The 16,006-nt window shown below is 36.5% G+C and overlaps 1 protein-coding gene across 5 annotated transcripts in view; it reads right to left on the bottom strand.

Annotated features, from left to right (window-relative positions):
• Positions 1-737: 737 nt before the first annotated feature.
• Positions 738-16,006, bottom strand: part of ARAP2 (ArfGAP with RhoGAP domain, ankyrin repeat and PH domain 2) — a 181,023-nt gene continuing 165,754 nt past the window's right edge. For all 5 annotated transcript variants that reach the window (XM_088021221.1, XM_088021224.1, XM_088021223.1 and 2 more), the window contains 2 exons: positions 10,530-10,664; positions 738-2,878 (listed from right to left, as the gene is read on the bottom strand). In XM_088021221.1, the coding sequence (XP_087877347.1) occupies positions 2,495-2,878; positions 10,530-10,664 (519 nt within the window). In that variant the 3' untranslated portion in view covers positions 738-2,494. The remainder of the gene's footprint in view (positions 2,879-10,529; positions 10,665-16,006) is intronic.

The raw sequence follows: 16,006 nt of genomic DNA, 5'->3' as shown, positions 1-16,006 counted from the left end.
TTGTTCAAAATAACAGCTATAAAACAGATTAATTTTAGTTATCTAATATTCATTTCTGTGATTTGCATTTCCAGATGATTAGAGATAAACATGATTGTACACATGACAGAAAATTGTTCACATTATAAATGTAATTCTATCTTTTGTTGAGCGAATGATAATTATGAAAGTCTTGGTGCAAATTTTGATAAGACAGTAAAAGTTTTCATCATCTTTTCCCCACAGTGATTTTCAAAAGTTTGAGAAAACATGAAAATATGTGAATGCTAGTCTTCAAATAAATCTGATGCATTTTCAAAAATATTTCCTTTTGCAATAAAGTTTGTGTATTTCAGAATTATAAATTGTCATCTGAACAATGCAAATTGGCAGCTATTATAGTTATGTACACGTCATATTTTGCTTCAATTACTTTTGCTTAGTTTTGAATTTTCAGTGCCACTTTCATAAATCATCAGGTAATTTGTTTAGAAGTCACATATTTAAAAGCCATGTCTAGTAATTAACTTTAGGGCTAAAGAAATGAAAGACTACCACCAATATGTTTGTGTCCTATCTATCTGTGTATAGTCATCATTTAAAGTAGAACAATATTCACACTGACACGTTTGGGAAAAAATGACATAGCTTGTTTGAAGTACATATTCAAATATTTAAAAAGGAAAAAAGGAAAGAAGATTGGATTTATTTCAAAATAACCTTTAACTTCTGAAAATAATAATCACATTCAAATGGACTTGTAAAACAGTTTTAATTTTTATTCAAAATATGAGATGTCATCATTAGCCCTTATCTTACTCTTGAAAAATGGAGACAATTATACAGGAAAAGGAAGGGAAACAGGGCTATTAGATTCTAAGCTCCAGTTTAAAAAATATTCAGATAAGGCAGGTAAAAAAAAAAAAACTCCAGATAATTTCCCAGTGTCAAACATTGTCATATGCCTGCTTATCTCATAAATATTTATTAGAATAGTTTATTTTAGATTTATTTTCTAAATACCATTTCTTGCTTTAAATGAAGGCTCCCCAGCAGTGCTAATACCTGTTTCATAAACTGACCTGCAGTTTCTTTAAATCCAAATCGATTGGAATTTTTTTTTTAAAGAATAAATATCACACACCCATAGTAAAATATTGTATCACCACCAAATATAAGTGAGTAGTATTTTACAATGAAGAAATTCAGAGCATTTAAGAGTATATTACTATACTAATTGGACTGACCAAAGTATGGGCCTTTGTATAACATATTCTGAAGAAGTCACCTGAAAAACGGGGGGAAATAGTGGTTGAAATAAAGCTTAGGTCTGATGAGTTTTGACTAAAATTATATAGCTAATAAAATTCTTAAGAAATCGATGAAAAGCACTGTTCCTAATGTGAACTATAATTAGATGGTGATTCTCCTCCAACAGTCAATACTAACTCAGTAGCTGACCTTGATGTGGAAGCAAAAAGAGGGCTTTGTTGTTATTAATTAGGCTCAGGGAGGAGACTTTTTTTCCCCCCCTTAAATAAAGGGATTTGATCAAATGTGAACTGGTAGCTGTCAAAAGTGGTACAAGCTATCAAATGGCCCTATGTTGTAAACCTCCACTTAATTCTGACATTGCAGAGAAGCCTATTACCACCTTACTTAAAATAAGAAATGAAATACCAAGTAAAAAACAAGGAAAAAATCAAACAACAATAACAAAACCCTGTGATAGTGAATTTGTGCGAAAACCACAGTAAGGAATAAAATGTATACAGCAACAGTGCATATGCAGGGTACGTTTCTTGTCAGCAGACCCCTCTGCAGAACCGAAGTGTACTGAGTGTATTCTGTGGCCAGTTCACTAACACCGAAAGTAAGCGTGGCCACTGCCGTTATTCGTGGTTGTTGGCTGAACGTCTGTCATCTTGGGAAACAGTCACTAGACTTTTCTCTTAAGCAGTTTCTCATTAATAAGATTCATTCTGGTTCACTGTGGATCAGAACTTAACTGACCTCCTTGCCTCTTTTTAAAACTCCCATGTTTGACAGGCAGCCACTAAAATAAACCCTTCCCCTTTTCAACTTCCCTTTCTTTTCCGTAAGGTGGACCCTTATGTAAACCTAAAAACATATATGGTAACCTAATATACAAGGTTTCTCAAAGTGCAAAATGTGTTACACACAGTTTCATAGGCTTCATTTAAACAAAGCATTTTATACAATACAGTACAGTTTGAGATTTCTGCTCATAAATTACACCATTCAACAGACAACTACTGTAAAAAGCTTGGCCGACTCAAAGTAAGCCAATGCTTCTACAGTTGAACTGTACAAGCTTTGTTCAGACCTAAAAAAGCATCACCTTCTACTTATCACATATGTACATATATATTTTAAAATACTATTTAAATGCTTATGTAGAGCTAGACAAATCTCACAAACCACGAATTCTACTGTTTGGTTTCTGGTTTGCACACACACAGTATACAATATTTAAAAAAGATAATGTGCAGCACTATTTTATCTCCTTCTGCAAGACCTCCTCATCCTCTAAGTCTTTTGGAAGGGTTCTCGTCCGCTGCAGCACCACACTAAGCTCTTCAATTACCCTTGACGGTAACTTACTATCAGAGTCCAAAGCAGCTTTGCCATTCCTGTCCTCAGTCTTCCTCAATGTCTTGAGGCCTTTATGGCTTTTTTGCTGCCCGTGAAGGACGTCAGCCTCTGGGTCCTCCAGACAGTTGAAACTCCGATGTTTTCTGGTTCGAGTTCGAAGTTTCTCATCCTTGTGCTCCAGGCAGTGGGCCACCATGGAGGCTCTCTCCTTTAAGCTGCTACCCCCCAACTCTTGATCCCGCTCTTCACTGAGCCGCAACCTTTCCAGTTCTGCTCTGGCACTCTGAAAAGAAAATGCAACATCCCACAGGAAAGCAAGATTTAGTACAAGGTAAGTTTAAAAGACACATGCCGTGTTAAATGTTGATGCTCCTTATGTTCATGCTTATTTCCATGACTGAGGTTCTAACTTTACTTCGACAGAACTGGCATGTCTGAATTGACTAACCAAGACATCAATACAGGCATCTTAGAGCTACAAGATCAACTGAAAGGTAGATCATGGAAATTCATTTTAACATGCGTTTAACACACAGCTTCAAAGAAGTCTCTCAGGTTATTCAGGTGGACTCATTTCAAACATGCCTCTTCCAATTCATTTCTGCTTGAATGCATCATATGTTCATATATCTGTAATTCCTACGGTGTCCTGTCCGTGGCCACGTGATTTGGGGACATGCTCTATACTCGTACTTACAGCCCCTCCTTTGAGACTTACAGTACATAGTAGTATATTAAAAGTGTTGAGAAGTTTTATGGCAAAAAGATCTGTTTAACTTCTTTTTCTTCCTCCGACACAATGCCTATTAGAATCCCACAGATACATTCCTGGAAACACTGAAATATATAGTTATGTATTAAACCCACTTTTGTATCTGAGGATTAGAGTACACATTAATTCAGTGAGCTATAAAGGTGCGCTTTCCTAACTAGTGTTCAGAACATCTTGTGACTGGGCAATTTCTGGCATATAGAACTTCCATCATATTATCAAAGGGTATGAAAATTTAATCAAGTGTAAGATACAAGAACAAACAGAGAATCAAAAGCATAGAGCAGTATGGAGCCACACAGAAAGGATACCCAATAAATTGGATCAGGATGTAGGTGAAGTGGAAAGAGAAAAGTTATTCTTTTCACAAGAAGCAACAATTGAAGAAACGTCTTCAAAATTTCCCCAGTAAAAACTGCCAAGCCTAGAAAGCAAAAATCTGAAGGAGCACTTAAGTTATGAATATTGAAAGTGTAATGAAAATGGTAATATATTAAGTATGAAATTGTGAGTAGCATAAACGGTAAAGATCTTCAATACAATAATGTTTAAAAGACAACATCCCACCTTTCTCTAGGGCAGTTATCTAATGTGATTATCTGAATGCCCTGCTAGAAAGACTCAGTGCAAGCAGGGTTTTTGTTTGATATGTTCCCTGAAGCGTGAACCTAGTACAGTGCCTGCACTTAGAAAGTGATCATTAACTTATTAAATAGTGAATATAAGGTCGGTTTAAAATTTTTCAAACGTATAACATGTTCTATTTTCCTAAATTCCATCAAATCCAGGTTTGGAATTGAAACATACAAATTCAGGCTGAATACAAATATTTTCACAAATGTATTTTATACATTTTATAACTTGGAATTTTCTGATAAAATTATGATTATATATCTCAGGTAAATACATTTCTTCTACTCTAAAAACTGATGAAATGTTTAGTATCTAACTTAATTCCAAAGTCTCATTTGAATATGTTAAAATATTGAGAAACTGGTGATGCTTGCATAATGTGAATGTATATACAAGGCCAATAATTACACTTAAATATGGCGAAAATGAACAGTTTTTATATTTTTACATATATTTACTACAACAAAATAACCCCTCCCCTGCAAAGAATGATGGCTAACCAGCATAGGGCTGTGATTGGGAGTTTATAAATATTAAACATGTTAAGTTTCATTTGGCATCTCTTACCTGAGGAAAATTAAGGAGCAATATAAATTTTTTTTTAAATTGAAGTATAGTTGACACACAGTATTACATTAGTTTCATGCGTACAACATAGTGATTTGACAAGTCTATGTTATGCTATGCTAAACACAAGTGTAGCTACCATCCGTCATCCGAAAGTGCTATTATATCATCTGACTATATTCCCCATGTTGTGCCTTTTATTTCCATGACCTATTCATTCCATAACTGGAAACCTGTGCACCTCCCACTCCCCTTCACCCACTTTGCCCACTCCCAACCCTCCTCCCTCTGGCAACCATCGTTTGTTCTATTTATGGATCTGTTTCTGTGTGTTGTTTTTTAGATTCTACATGTAAGTAACATCACATCATATTTGTCTTTCTCTGACTTGTTTCATTTAGCGCAGTATCTTTTAGGCCCATCCATGTTGTTGCAAATGGCAAGATTTCATTCTTTTTCTTATGGCTGAAAAATATTTCATTCAATACATCTACACCTCTTCTTCATCCATTTGACTATTGATGGACACTCGGGCTGCTTCCATATAATGCTGCAATAAACACAGGGGTGCATATATCTTTTTGAATTAATGTCTTCATTTTCTTTGGGTAAATACACAGTAGTGCAATTACTCGATAGTATGGTATTTCTATTTTTCATTTTTTGAGGAACCTTCACACTGTTTTCCATAGTGGCTACACAAATTTACATTCCCACCAACAGGGGAATGTGAATGAGGGATTTTTTTTCTCCACAGCCTCACTGACACTTGCTATTTCCTGTCGACGTTGGATACCAGCTATTCTGACTGGTGTAAAGTGCTATCTCATTGAAGGTTTGTTTTTGTTTTTTCCATCATGGTTTTGATTGGCATGTCCCTGATGATGAGTGATGTTGAGCATCTTCTCATGTGTCTGTAAGCCATCTGTATTTCTTTGGAAAAATGTCTATTCAGGTCCTCTGCCCATTTTAATTGGATTATTTGTTACCGTGGCATTGAGTTGTAAAAGTTCTTTATATATTTTGGATATTAACCCCTTATCAGGGATATCATTTACAAATATGTTCTCCCATTCGGCAGGCTGTCTTTTCTTGGTTTCCTTTACTGTACAAAAGCTTTTTATTTTGGTATAGTCCTAATAATTTATTTTTGCTTTTGTTTCCCTTGCTCAAAGAGATGTACCACAAATATGTTGCTGAGGCCAACATTGCCTATGTTTTATTCCAGGAGGTTTATGGCTCAGGTCTCACATTTAAAGTCTGTAATTCATTTTGAATTTATTTTTGTGTATGGTGTAAGAAAGTGGTCCCATTTCATTCTTTTACATGTAGCTGTCCAGCTTTCCCAACACGATTTATTGAAAAGACTGTCTTCTTGCCATTGGATGGTCTTTTCTGCTTTGTCAAAGATTAGTTGACCACGTAGCTGTGGATCCATTTCTGGGTTTTCTATTCTGTTCCATTGATCTATGCCTATTTTTGTGCCAGTACCAAACTGTCTTGATATTATACATTTGTAGTGTATCTTGAAATCTAGGATTATGATACCTTCAGCTTTGTTCTTCTTTCTCAAGATTGCTTTGGCTGTTCAGGGTTTTTTTGTGGTTCCGTACAAATTTTAGAATTATTCTAGTTCTGTGAAAAATGTTATTGGTATCCTGATAGGGATTGCATTAAATCTGTAGATTGCTTTGGGTAGTGTGGACGTTTTAATAATACTCGTTCTTCCACTCCATGAGCATAGAAAATCTTTCCATTTGTGTCATCTTCAATTTCTTTCATCTTTTTGGTTAGGTGATTATTCCTAGGTATTATTTTTTGTGCAACTGGAAATGGGATTGTTCTCTTTCTGCTATTCCATTAGTGTACAGAAACTCAGCATTTTAATAATATTCTTCTAGCCCATGAGCATGGAATATCTTTCCATTTGTGTCATCTTCAATTTCTTTCATCAGTGTTTTATAGTTTTTGGAGTAGAGGTCATTCACTTCCTTAAGTTTTTCCCCCAGGTTATTTTATTCTTGCAATTGCAAATGGACCTGTTTTCTTAATTTCTTTCTGTTGCTTTGTTATTAGTATATAGAAGCAGAACAGATTTCTGTATATTAATTTTGTATCTTGTAACTTTACTGAATTCATTTATCATTTCTAATGGTTTTTTAGTGGTGTCTTAGGGTCTATAGTGATTTTACATATCATAGGAACAGTTCTCATTATCTTTCAACCATCAGCAGGTAGACGTCGGGATTTTCTTAGATGTAGTATTCATGCAGGTAATGCGGAAATTTCAAGTAAACTTTAGTATTAGCCTAAGAGATGTAATCTTATACGAAGATGGAGAGAGGTGAGGGAAGTAACCTGTTAAGAGTCGAGAGGATTAGGGGAGGGGAGGCCTGGGTGGCTCAGTCAGTCAAGCATCTGACTCTTGATTCCAGCTCAGGTCATGATTTCAGGATCCTGAAGTCGAGTCCCAGGTTGAGCTCTGCGCTGATGATGCTCTCCCTCTGACTTTCCCCCTACTCAGCACTCTCTCTCAAATAAATAAAATGTTTTTTAAAAAGAGTTGAGAGGATGGGACAGTGCGGCTTCAAGTGAACAATATGATGTGCTGGGAACACCCTTCATGTTGTGGAGAAAGGAGGACATAGTTTATGTGCCACATTGTCCTTAAAAGATAAGACATTAATAATTTAAAAAGGATAGATAAGTTATGAAATTAGAGGAGCAAGAGCGAATGTGTCAGAGTATGTTTAGAGAAAAGTAGTTGTTTGAATGGAAAGGTCAGTGTGAAAAGCAGTCCTCCTCCCTGCACAGAGTAGTTTCTATGTCACAGGAATGTGTTCTCAGAGGAGATCCCTTACGTGGCTTTAGTCTGTACCCATATCTATTTTCCATTATATCCAGATGTAGGCCACTGGTTATGGAGGCCTCAAAAATACCAAAACGTACAACGATCAATATAAATGCTCTCAAATAACTTTCACTACTAAACTCACTGTATTAGTTGGTAATCTCCATGCTATAAAATATATAATCCTATCACTAATCCTCACAATACTGCTTTAGAGACATTATTTACAGCAAATAAACATTATGATTAAACTATAAAGTAAATTATATATAATTTACTAAAGGTAAATTATATTTTAAGACACAGAAATAGAAATGCCCATTCACCCAAGGTCACAGAAGTGGGAATTTGGAATGGGATGCCATGGTGCCCTGTTTGGAACCAATGTGCCTCTTTATGTGCTTCAGGATGGGGACGGAGGAGAGAAGCATGCAATGATTCTAGGTCACCATTTTCTGCTGGAACTGCATCATTCTTCTTTGCTCACTGTTTTTGTTTTACAGATGACAAAAAATATGACCATTTTGGAAATGAGTAAATTATCCCATATCGTCTTCCAAGTTCCTTATTATTTTGACTCGAATGTTAACTGTGCACTAGGCGTTATTCTAATAAATTCTAAAGTATGATATCATTGAATCATAATAGCTTTATAAGGTAGAGCCTTTTTTTATCCCTTCATGCTTACAGATAAAAAGGCTGAGCACAATGTAGTTAGGAGGTACCCAAATCACAGGTGGGACCTAGCACGTACATTCTTAAGTACTATATTTGCCTCTCCGTGTGTGATTTCCTTTGACAACAACTTACTTTCCCTGGCTTATTCAGCTAGCTCACTACTCAATTTTAGAAGTTGCTTTTTCCAGGAAGACTTCCTGCCTGAATGAGGTATCCTCACACAGATTTTAATAGAACCTCATGAAATCAAGACAAGACTTGAAATGGTAAGTTACCAAATGGCTGAAGCATCAAATTTTCTTATGAGTATATCGTACTTAATAGATCTTTAAAAAAATATATTGCTTATTTATTTACTTATTTAGAAAAAGTGCAGGGGGGCGGAGAGAAACCCAAGCAGACTCCTCACTGAGCATGGCTCCTGACATGGGGCTCGATCTCACAACCCCGGGATCATGACTTGAGCTGAAACCGAGTCAGATGCTTAACCGACTGTGCCACCCAGGTGCCCCCCCTACTTAGCAATATTTTAAACCATTTTCCCTTTTTAAAACAAAGGATCAAAAATGATTATTCATTTTATAAACATATTTTCTTAAATATTTACATGAATCTAACTCTATAACAAACATTTAAATGGTTCATATGAAATTTTTATTTTTTATTTATTTATTTTCTTTAAAGATTTTATTTATTTATTTGACAGAGAGAGACACAGCGAGAGAGGGAACACAAGCAGGGGGAGTGGGAGAGGGAGAAGCAGGCTTCCCGCCGAGCAGGGAGCCCAAAGTGGGGCTCGATCCCAGGACCCTGGGATCATGACCTGAGCTGAAGGCAGATGCTTAACGACTGAGCCACCTAGGCGCCCCTGGTTCATATGAAATTTTTAATTTCAATTTTGTTTTAATGCTTTTTAAACTTCCAATGTTTTTCCAACACTGGAACATTTAAAATTTTTCTTTGCCAAATTTGTTGAATCACCACATTTACAAAAAAGTTAATTTAGCTTAACTACTTGTAAATTGTCTAGCAATTAATATTTCATGGAATTATTTTTAAAAGCCTATAACAAGTTCTTTGTTGTTTGGAGTTCATCAGTTTTCTGATCTTAAGCATGCTAAAAGAGAAAAAAAAATTATCTCTAAAATTCTGGATTTGAGATTAGGTAACAAACTATTACACTATATATTTATAGATCATCATCCTAATTCTATACTGGATATTGGTTAATGTATTTTGATTTGGTCCTAATAATTTATTTTTTGCTTTGCTCCATAACTGATCCACATCAGAAGCAGCTGGGGTCCCAGTAGGGCACATCTACTCCCTATGTTTGCTTCATTTGTTCCAACTATGTTTCCTAATTTGGGTTCTTACGAAATGTGACCCTTAGAATTTTAAGATTCTAGATTAGCTGAGGAACCCGTAATTGTGAATAGTTTTTCCTGATTTAAAAAAAAAAAAGTGCAGAAGGACTGAATAGGCAACAAAGGAAATAACCATTATTTTCATGGCTTTTATCTTTTAGTGAAGAGAAATATTACACTGGGGTAAATGTTCAAGGAAAGATCTACATGGAAAGATATTTTTTTAAATCTAATCACTAAATTAAAATACCTTTAGTCTTTTAAAAGAAGTTATTTCTGTTTGGAAAGAAAGAGATTCAAACAGTTCAATCCCAAACCCCAAAGAAATAACACCTTTACATGCTTTTCTTTTTGCTTTCAGGGGCTCAATTAAGGCACCAAAACATGCATTAATCCCAAAGTATCTAATGAGTTTTGAGTGCAAACAGATTTTCTCCTTTCCTGAAGAGACTGAACTTCAAGTCAAGATTGATGCTATGTATGTTCTCCCCCACCCCGCAAGGTGAGAAGGAAAACAAATAGCCACTTTTCTGAAAGATGCTAGGTCTTTTTTATTGATGCTCAGGGGTCATCTTGCAGTTCCTTAAATTAACTGCGACACCCCATCAGTTCCCAAACCACTGGAATTTGATTGTGTTACTAGAAAGTCTAGTTACCATGGCTCCAGACACAATCGGCCCTGGGCTCATTGTAAGTGTGTTAAAAGTGAACCTGTAAGACTAATTTGAGACTGTGATTTACCAGGCGGACTTCTGTATACACATTTAAAGTATACACATTTAAAATTGCTTGGCTATGTGAGGGATAAGAAAATAAGTAGTATTATGCATATTTAATTGAATGGTCAATGACATTATTAAAACTCTTTAAGAAAAGTTAAAATATAAAACTTAAAGGAGAAGCACAGGGTCATTCATAATGTTTTCTTGCTGGATGTGATTTTTACTATGCTTTCCAAAGATTATTGTTGTGCTTTTGAAGCTAAAGAAGTAATTAATGTAATCACATTAAGACATAAGAAAACAAATGCTATAATTAATATAAAACAAATAAAATCCTAACCTACCTCAATATTTCTCCGGGCTTGGGTTCCACTTCTCTCATGCTGGATGGGAATTAGAGGCAAACCTCCAATTTTGGGATTTTTGGTTATAGAACGTTTTCGTTCCTTTCCAGCTGGTGGCCATATATCATTTTCATGCTGAGGAAACACAATTTCTTGCTGTTGGTGTGTGATTTTATTATGTGGTATATCATGTTATAGAGTCACTTGGCTCCTTTTCCATACATCCAAATCAAATGATCCGCTTTCCATGAGAAAGCCATTTGTAATTAAGCTGTGGACTCCTGGCAGGAGCATCGCTTGAGGATGTAAAACCCTTAAGTGAACAGAGCTTTGCGGTCTCAGTTCAATTTCTAAGTTTCAAATCCATGGCTTTTGTACTACTTATCAAATCAAAAGGAGGAAAATATTTGAGGAAACTGGCAAATCTCTTTGTGGGGAAAAAATAATACACTTGTCTATATTTCTCGGCCCCGTAATCACAGTAACTATGCATCCATTTTCTCCCTCCACCAAAGGCAACTTTAGCGTAAAAATAATTTAACCTCATAGTCCTCAATTCAACCTAAGGCACAGCTATCAGAAAAATTAGCCTCATTTTATGACCTTTTGAAAAATGTTACTCTTCCATCTAATTGAATTCCAAAGAAATTACCTTGCACACAGACATTTATACAGAAATCACTGTACAACAGAGAATGGCACATTTGTTCTCAAATTATTGACTACATATTCTGGCCAACTGAAGAGCTATAGATATGACTGGAGAAAAATTAATTTTGCATGGGGAGAAATATCCACAGGTAAAAATATAAGTCCTTGAGTGATAAATCCTTCAGATATGCATATAAAAGACAAATCTTAAAAAGAATTTTTCTACTCCTCAGGGTAGATTAACTTTTCAGAAGTTGGCAAAAGCAAACTGATTTTCAGACAACAATCTATGAAAGAAATATAGAATACCAATTATAAAATGATAAGCTTTACAGAGATGTTCTGATGAAAACTTTTTGGTAAACTATATAGCTAAATGCCTATTCTTATGATTCAACATATTCCTGTCTTAAGTTGCAACTGGTATTTTAATGTGTTTTATAGCAAAGAGTTCATTTCAATTAATATTGACTGTGTACCCATATATAATGGCGAGATTATATTGAGGGATATACTGCCAGACTTGGTGCTTATCAGTGTGCATAATCTCATTAATGTGTATCATAAAAATTTATACAATCTCACTTAACATATATAACTATAATCTTATTTAATCTTCACTGATCCTACAGTGTAGATCTTTATTACTAGATTGTCTATGCATCAGATCTGCCCTTGAATTTTAGTGAAGCCTTTATTTTGGTTCAGCAAATCTAATGGTAAGTTATTAAATATTTCAGAGAGAAAGTTACAAGCTTTGTAATGCTATATTTATGTCACAGCCCCAAACTTGGTAAAAATAATTTTGATATTATATAATTGGGATGTTCCCAACATGTAAAGCTCCAAGAAAACTGGCTGGAAAGGAATTCATTAAGCCTATGGATTATGCTTACACTTTTACTCACTCATGTATAATGCATGTGCTAAATGATAATCAGAGAAACGTAAGAGCAAACACAATCTCAAATACGTATTTCTTTTTCTGACATGATATAACTACGTTGTGTATACTAATTCGTTCTTACCAGACTGATCCAAGAGGTATTTTTCCCAACATGCAAAACACTGTACCTAGTAATACATTCCGACATTTATAGTTATTTATAAGTGACCCCAAGAGTCATACTGCATGGATCATACAGCTGAGGATCTTACGTTCATTATTATACCCATGATCACACCCCAAAATCTTCAGTTCTATCTCCCACTTTCTATTTTTTCCCATCCATCCAGCTTTGAGGCATAAGTGACAGAATTACAGGATACTGAAAATACACAATGTGATGATTTGATCTATGTATACACTGTGAAAGGATTCTCCTCCATCAAGTCAATTAAGACATCTATCATCTCATTTATTTTGGTGAGAACATTTAACTTCTACTCAACAAATTTCAGTGATACAGTATAGTATTAACGATCTCAACAGTGACCGTGTTCTACATGAGATCCTCAAACCTTGTTCATCTTACAGCTGAAAGTGTGTACCCTTTTACCAACCTCTCCTTACTTCCCCACCCAGCAACCACTTTTCCACTCTCTGTTTCTAGGAGTTCAACTCTTATTTTTAGATTCCATATGTAAGTGATACTTGCAGTCTTTGTGTGGCTTATTTCACTCAGCATAATGCCCTCCAAGTTCATCCATGTTGTCAGAAATGACAAGGTTTCTTTCTTATTTAAGGGTGAATAATGTTTAATTGTGTCTGTGTACACACACATTTTCTTTAGCCATTCATCCTTGGACTTAGATCATTTGACAGGACCTAAGGTCACTTACATACCTTTGCAATTGTGAATAATGCTGCAATGAACTTGAGTCTGTCTCGCTCTTTCTGACCTTGACCTCTTACCTTTCCAGCTAACAATTTAGTTTTATTCACTTTAGACTCCTTGAGACCTCCAGTCTAGTCCCTGCCATCATCCTACTTTCCACACACCCCCATCGTCACAGAGTTCATAGTCATGCGGTATAATCACCTCCTTATAAATACCTTCAAGTCCTGTGCTACTCTCCTCTCATCACACTTGCCTGGCAAAGCCCCCATCCTAGTGAAACCCAATTCTCCTTAGTCTATGGGTGCCTACCAACTGATGAAGAGAAAAGATGGTCACGCTACAGATGCATCTCACTTTAAATTTAACCTTAAAGTTCAGGCAAGCACTCAGCATTAAGGTGAAGTTCTACTGTAGTGCAATTGGCTTCCTTACTCTCTGGAGATTATTTCTCACCTTTCCTCCACCCCTGCACTTCCAATATCCCTCCCTAACTCATTGAAGGTGAGCTCACTGATTTCATTTTAAAAACCACTAGTAATCACTGAAGAACTTCATTTTCCCACCGTGAAATATACTACTCTCCCTGCATCTTTTAGCCATATAAATGAGGCTCCCTTTTCTTCCCACTATTTACTCTGGCTACAAATAACTTTTCTTCAGTCAAAAGTGCTCAACAGGCTACAATATATAGTCAATAATAATGTGTGACACTCTGGTATACAACGATTTTTTCAGCAACGATGAACATATGTGCATTTGTTCACACTGCTCCATGTCTGCTCAGGGCCTCTGCTGGTGTAATAATCGCTTTCCTCAAAATAAGGCAAAAACAGAGAGGGAGGCAAACCATAAAAGACTCTTAACTACAGAGAACAAACTGAGGGATGATGGAGGGTGGGGGATGGGTAAAACAGGTGACGGGCATTAGGGAAGGCACTTGCGATGAGCCCATTGCGTGTGGAATATGTAAGGGATGAATCACTACATTCTACTCCTGAAACCAAGGCTATACTATATGTTAACTAACTTGAATTTAAATAAAAACTTGGAAGGAAAAAAAAATCACTTTCTTCTTCTGTCAATTTTTTCTTCCAATTACTGAATTTTCTCCATTAGCATCTGTGCAAAGTGCATACCCTCCCATCTTAAAGACAAATAAACTGAAACCCCAAAACCTACCCTGACCTCGCCTTTCTCTCTAGTCACACAGCCTTATTTATCTGTATAGCAAATTCCTTGACTGGATTTTCTATACTGGTTATCTGTTTTTTCTTCCTCGCCACGCTTCTCATTTCTTTTGTTTTCTTTTTTTTTCTCCTCGGCTTGACCTTTAAAGTTTGGAATGCCCCAGGGCCGCTGCTTTTGTCCTTTTTCTTTCTTCCTCTCCCGCATCATACCCTCCTTTCATTTTATATTCTCATATCTACCCCAAATTCAGGGCTTTCAATGCAAACTGAACACTGACTTCCCCCAAATTTACACTGCAACCCCAAATTTTCATCTAAGGGTTTGTTTTTTTAATTTAAATAATCTCTACATCCAACGTGGGGCTTGAACTCACAATCCTGAGATCAAGAGGCACATGCCCTTCCAACAGAGCCAGCCGGTCACCCTTTGCCTGAGTTTCTGATCTATAGATCCAATTTTGCTATTCAGCATATTATTTGTATGTCTAACAGGCATCTCCAATTTCATATGGCTGAAAGAGAATTCTCAATTTTCTTCTGCATCTCTGATCTTATCACTTCTACTTGCCAGTTGCCCAAGGCTAGAAAAAAATCCCAGGACTCTTCCTTGATTTGTACTCCTCTCAAACCGCTGTCGCCAATCTGCAAATTCTGCTGGCTCCACCTTCAACTACTCTTCGATCTTAAAGGTCTCACTGTGTCCACTGTTACCACCCTAGTCTGAGCTGCCCATCTTTTCACAGCTGTTCTTCCTGCTTCCATCTTGGAGCCCCAATAGTGTGCCCTCAACAAACTAAATTATTATTTCTTCAGTTAACATAAATCAGATCAAATCCTTCTCCTGTTCCCCATACTCCTAAACGGGGACTATACGATCTGCTTAGTGGCTTCCTCATCTTCTACATCTTTGTGCACACAGCCCTTCACGATGTTCATGGAAGCACACCTCAGGACCTTGTCGTTGCTGGCCCCTGTAACTGGAATGCTCTCCCCACTCCTCCATACCTGCATGATTTGCTCCCTAATTTCAGACAGGTCTCCGCACAACTGTCAGCTATTTGGAAAGGCATTTTCCTGAGAACCTCTCCTAGTTAGTGCCTTTCCTTACCTCAGTCACACCCATTCCTTTCCCTTATTTTATTAAACTAATATCTATTTGAAATTCTGTCAAATTATTTATGTTCTCTCCCCTTTCTTATTTTAGAAATATTGAGAGAGCGAGCGAGCAAGCATACAAGCAGGAGAAGCAGCAGAGGGAAAGGGAGAAGCAGGCTCCCAACTGAGCAGGGAGCCCAGTGTGGGGCTCAATGTACTTTGTAAATGGTACTGGGTTCTCCGGGGCAGGTGTCCGTACAGGTCTTACGAGACTGACAGAGCCCTTCTTCTCACGGAGTTTACGTTTTAGTAGGAGAGGCAGAAATGAAAATTCTAATTACACAACGCTTTCTAATCAGAAATACAACTGATGTACAGAATGTTCAGGGTTCCTATAGGCTGAACGTCTGACTGGTCGGAAGATGAGGGAGAATTTCTCTGAGAATGTGACACATAAGTGAAAATCTAGAGGGTTTCTGAATCAGGGTGCAGATGGGGTTGGATATTAGAAAAGTATTCTGCACACCCTAAAGAACTCCTTATAAGGAGCACTTAGTGTGTGTGTGTTAATATATATATATATATATATATATATATCTCAACATTTGCTAGTTTCCTGTCTCCCTATGGAAGTGAGCCATTAAATCCTTAAATCCAAGAAGGCCTTTGTGTTTATCTTAATCCAAAGAAGTGGAACGAGCAGAGGAAAAGTAATTGGGCTGAATCTCTAGGGCCAAGACAATGAAGGATAGATGAGGCAGGG

Source organism: Eumetopias jubatus, unplaced genomic scaffold (assembly GCF_037043125.1).
Source record: "Eumetopias jubatus isolate StellerSeaLion01/CBP00866 unplaced genomic scaffold, mEumJub1_p1.0 scaffold_2, whole genome shotgun sequence".
NCBI lineage: Eukaryota > Metazoa > Chordata > Mammalia > Carnivora > Otariidae > Eumetopias > Eumetopias jubatus.
This window is presented reverse-complemented; position numbering and strand designations above follow the sequence as displayed.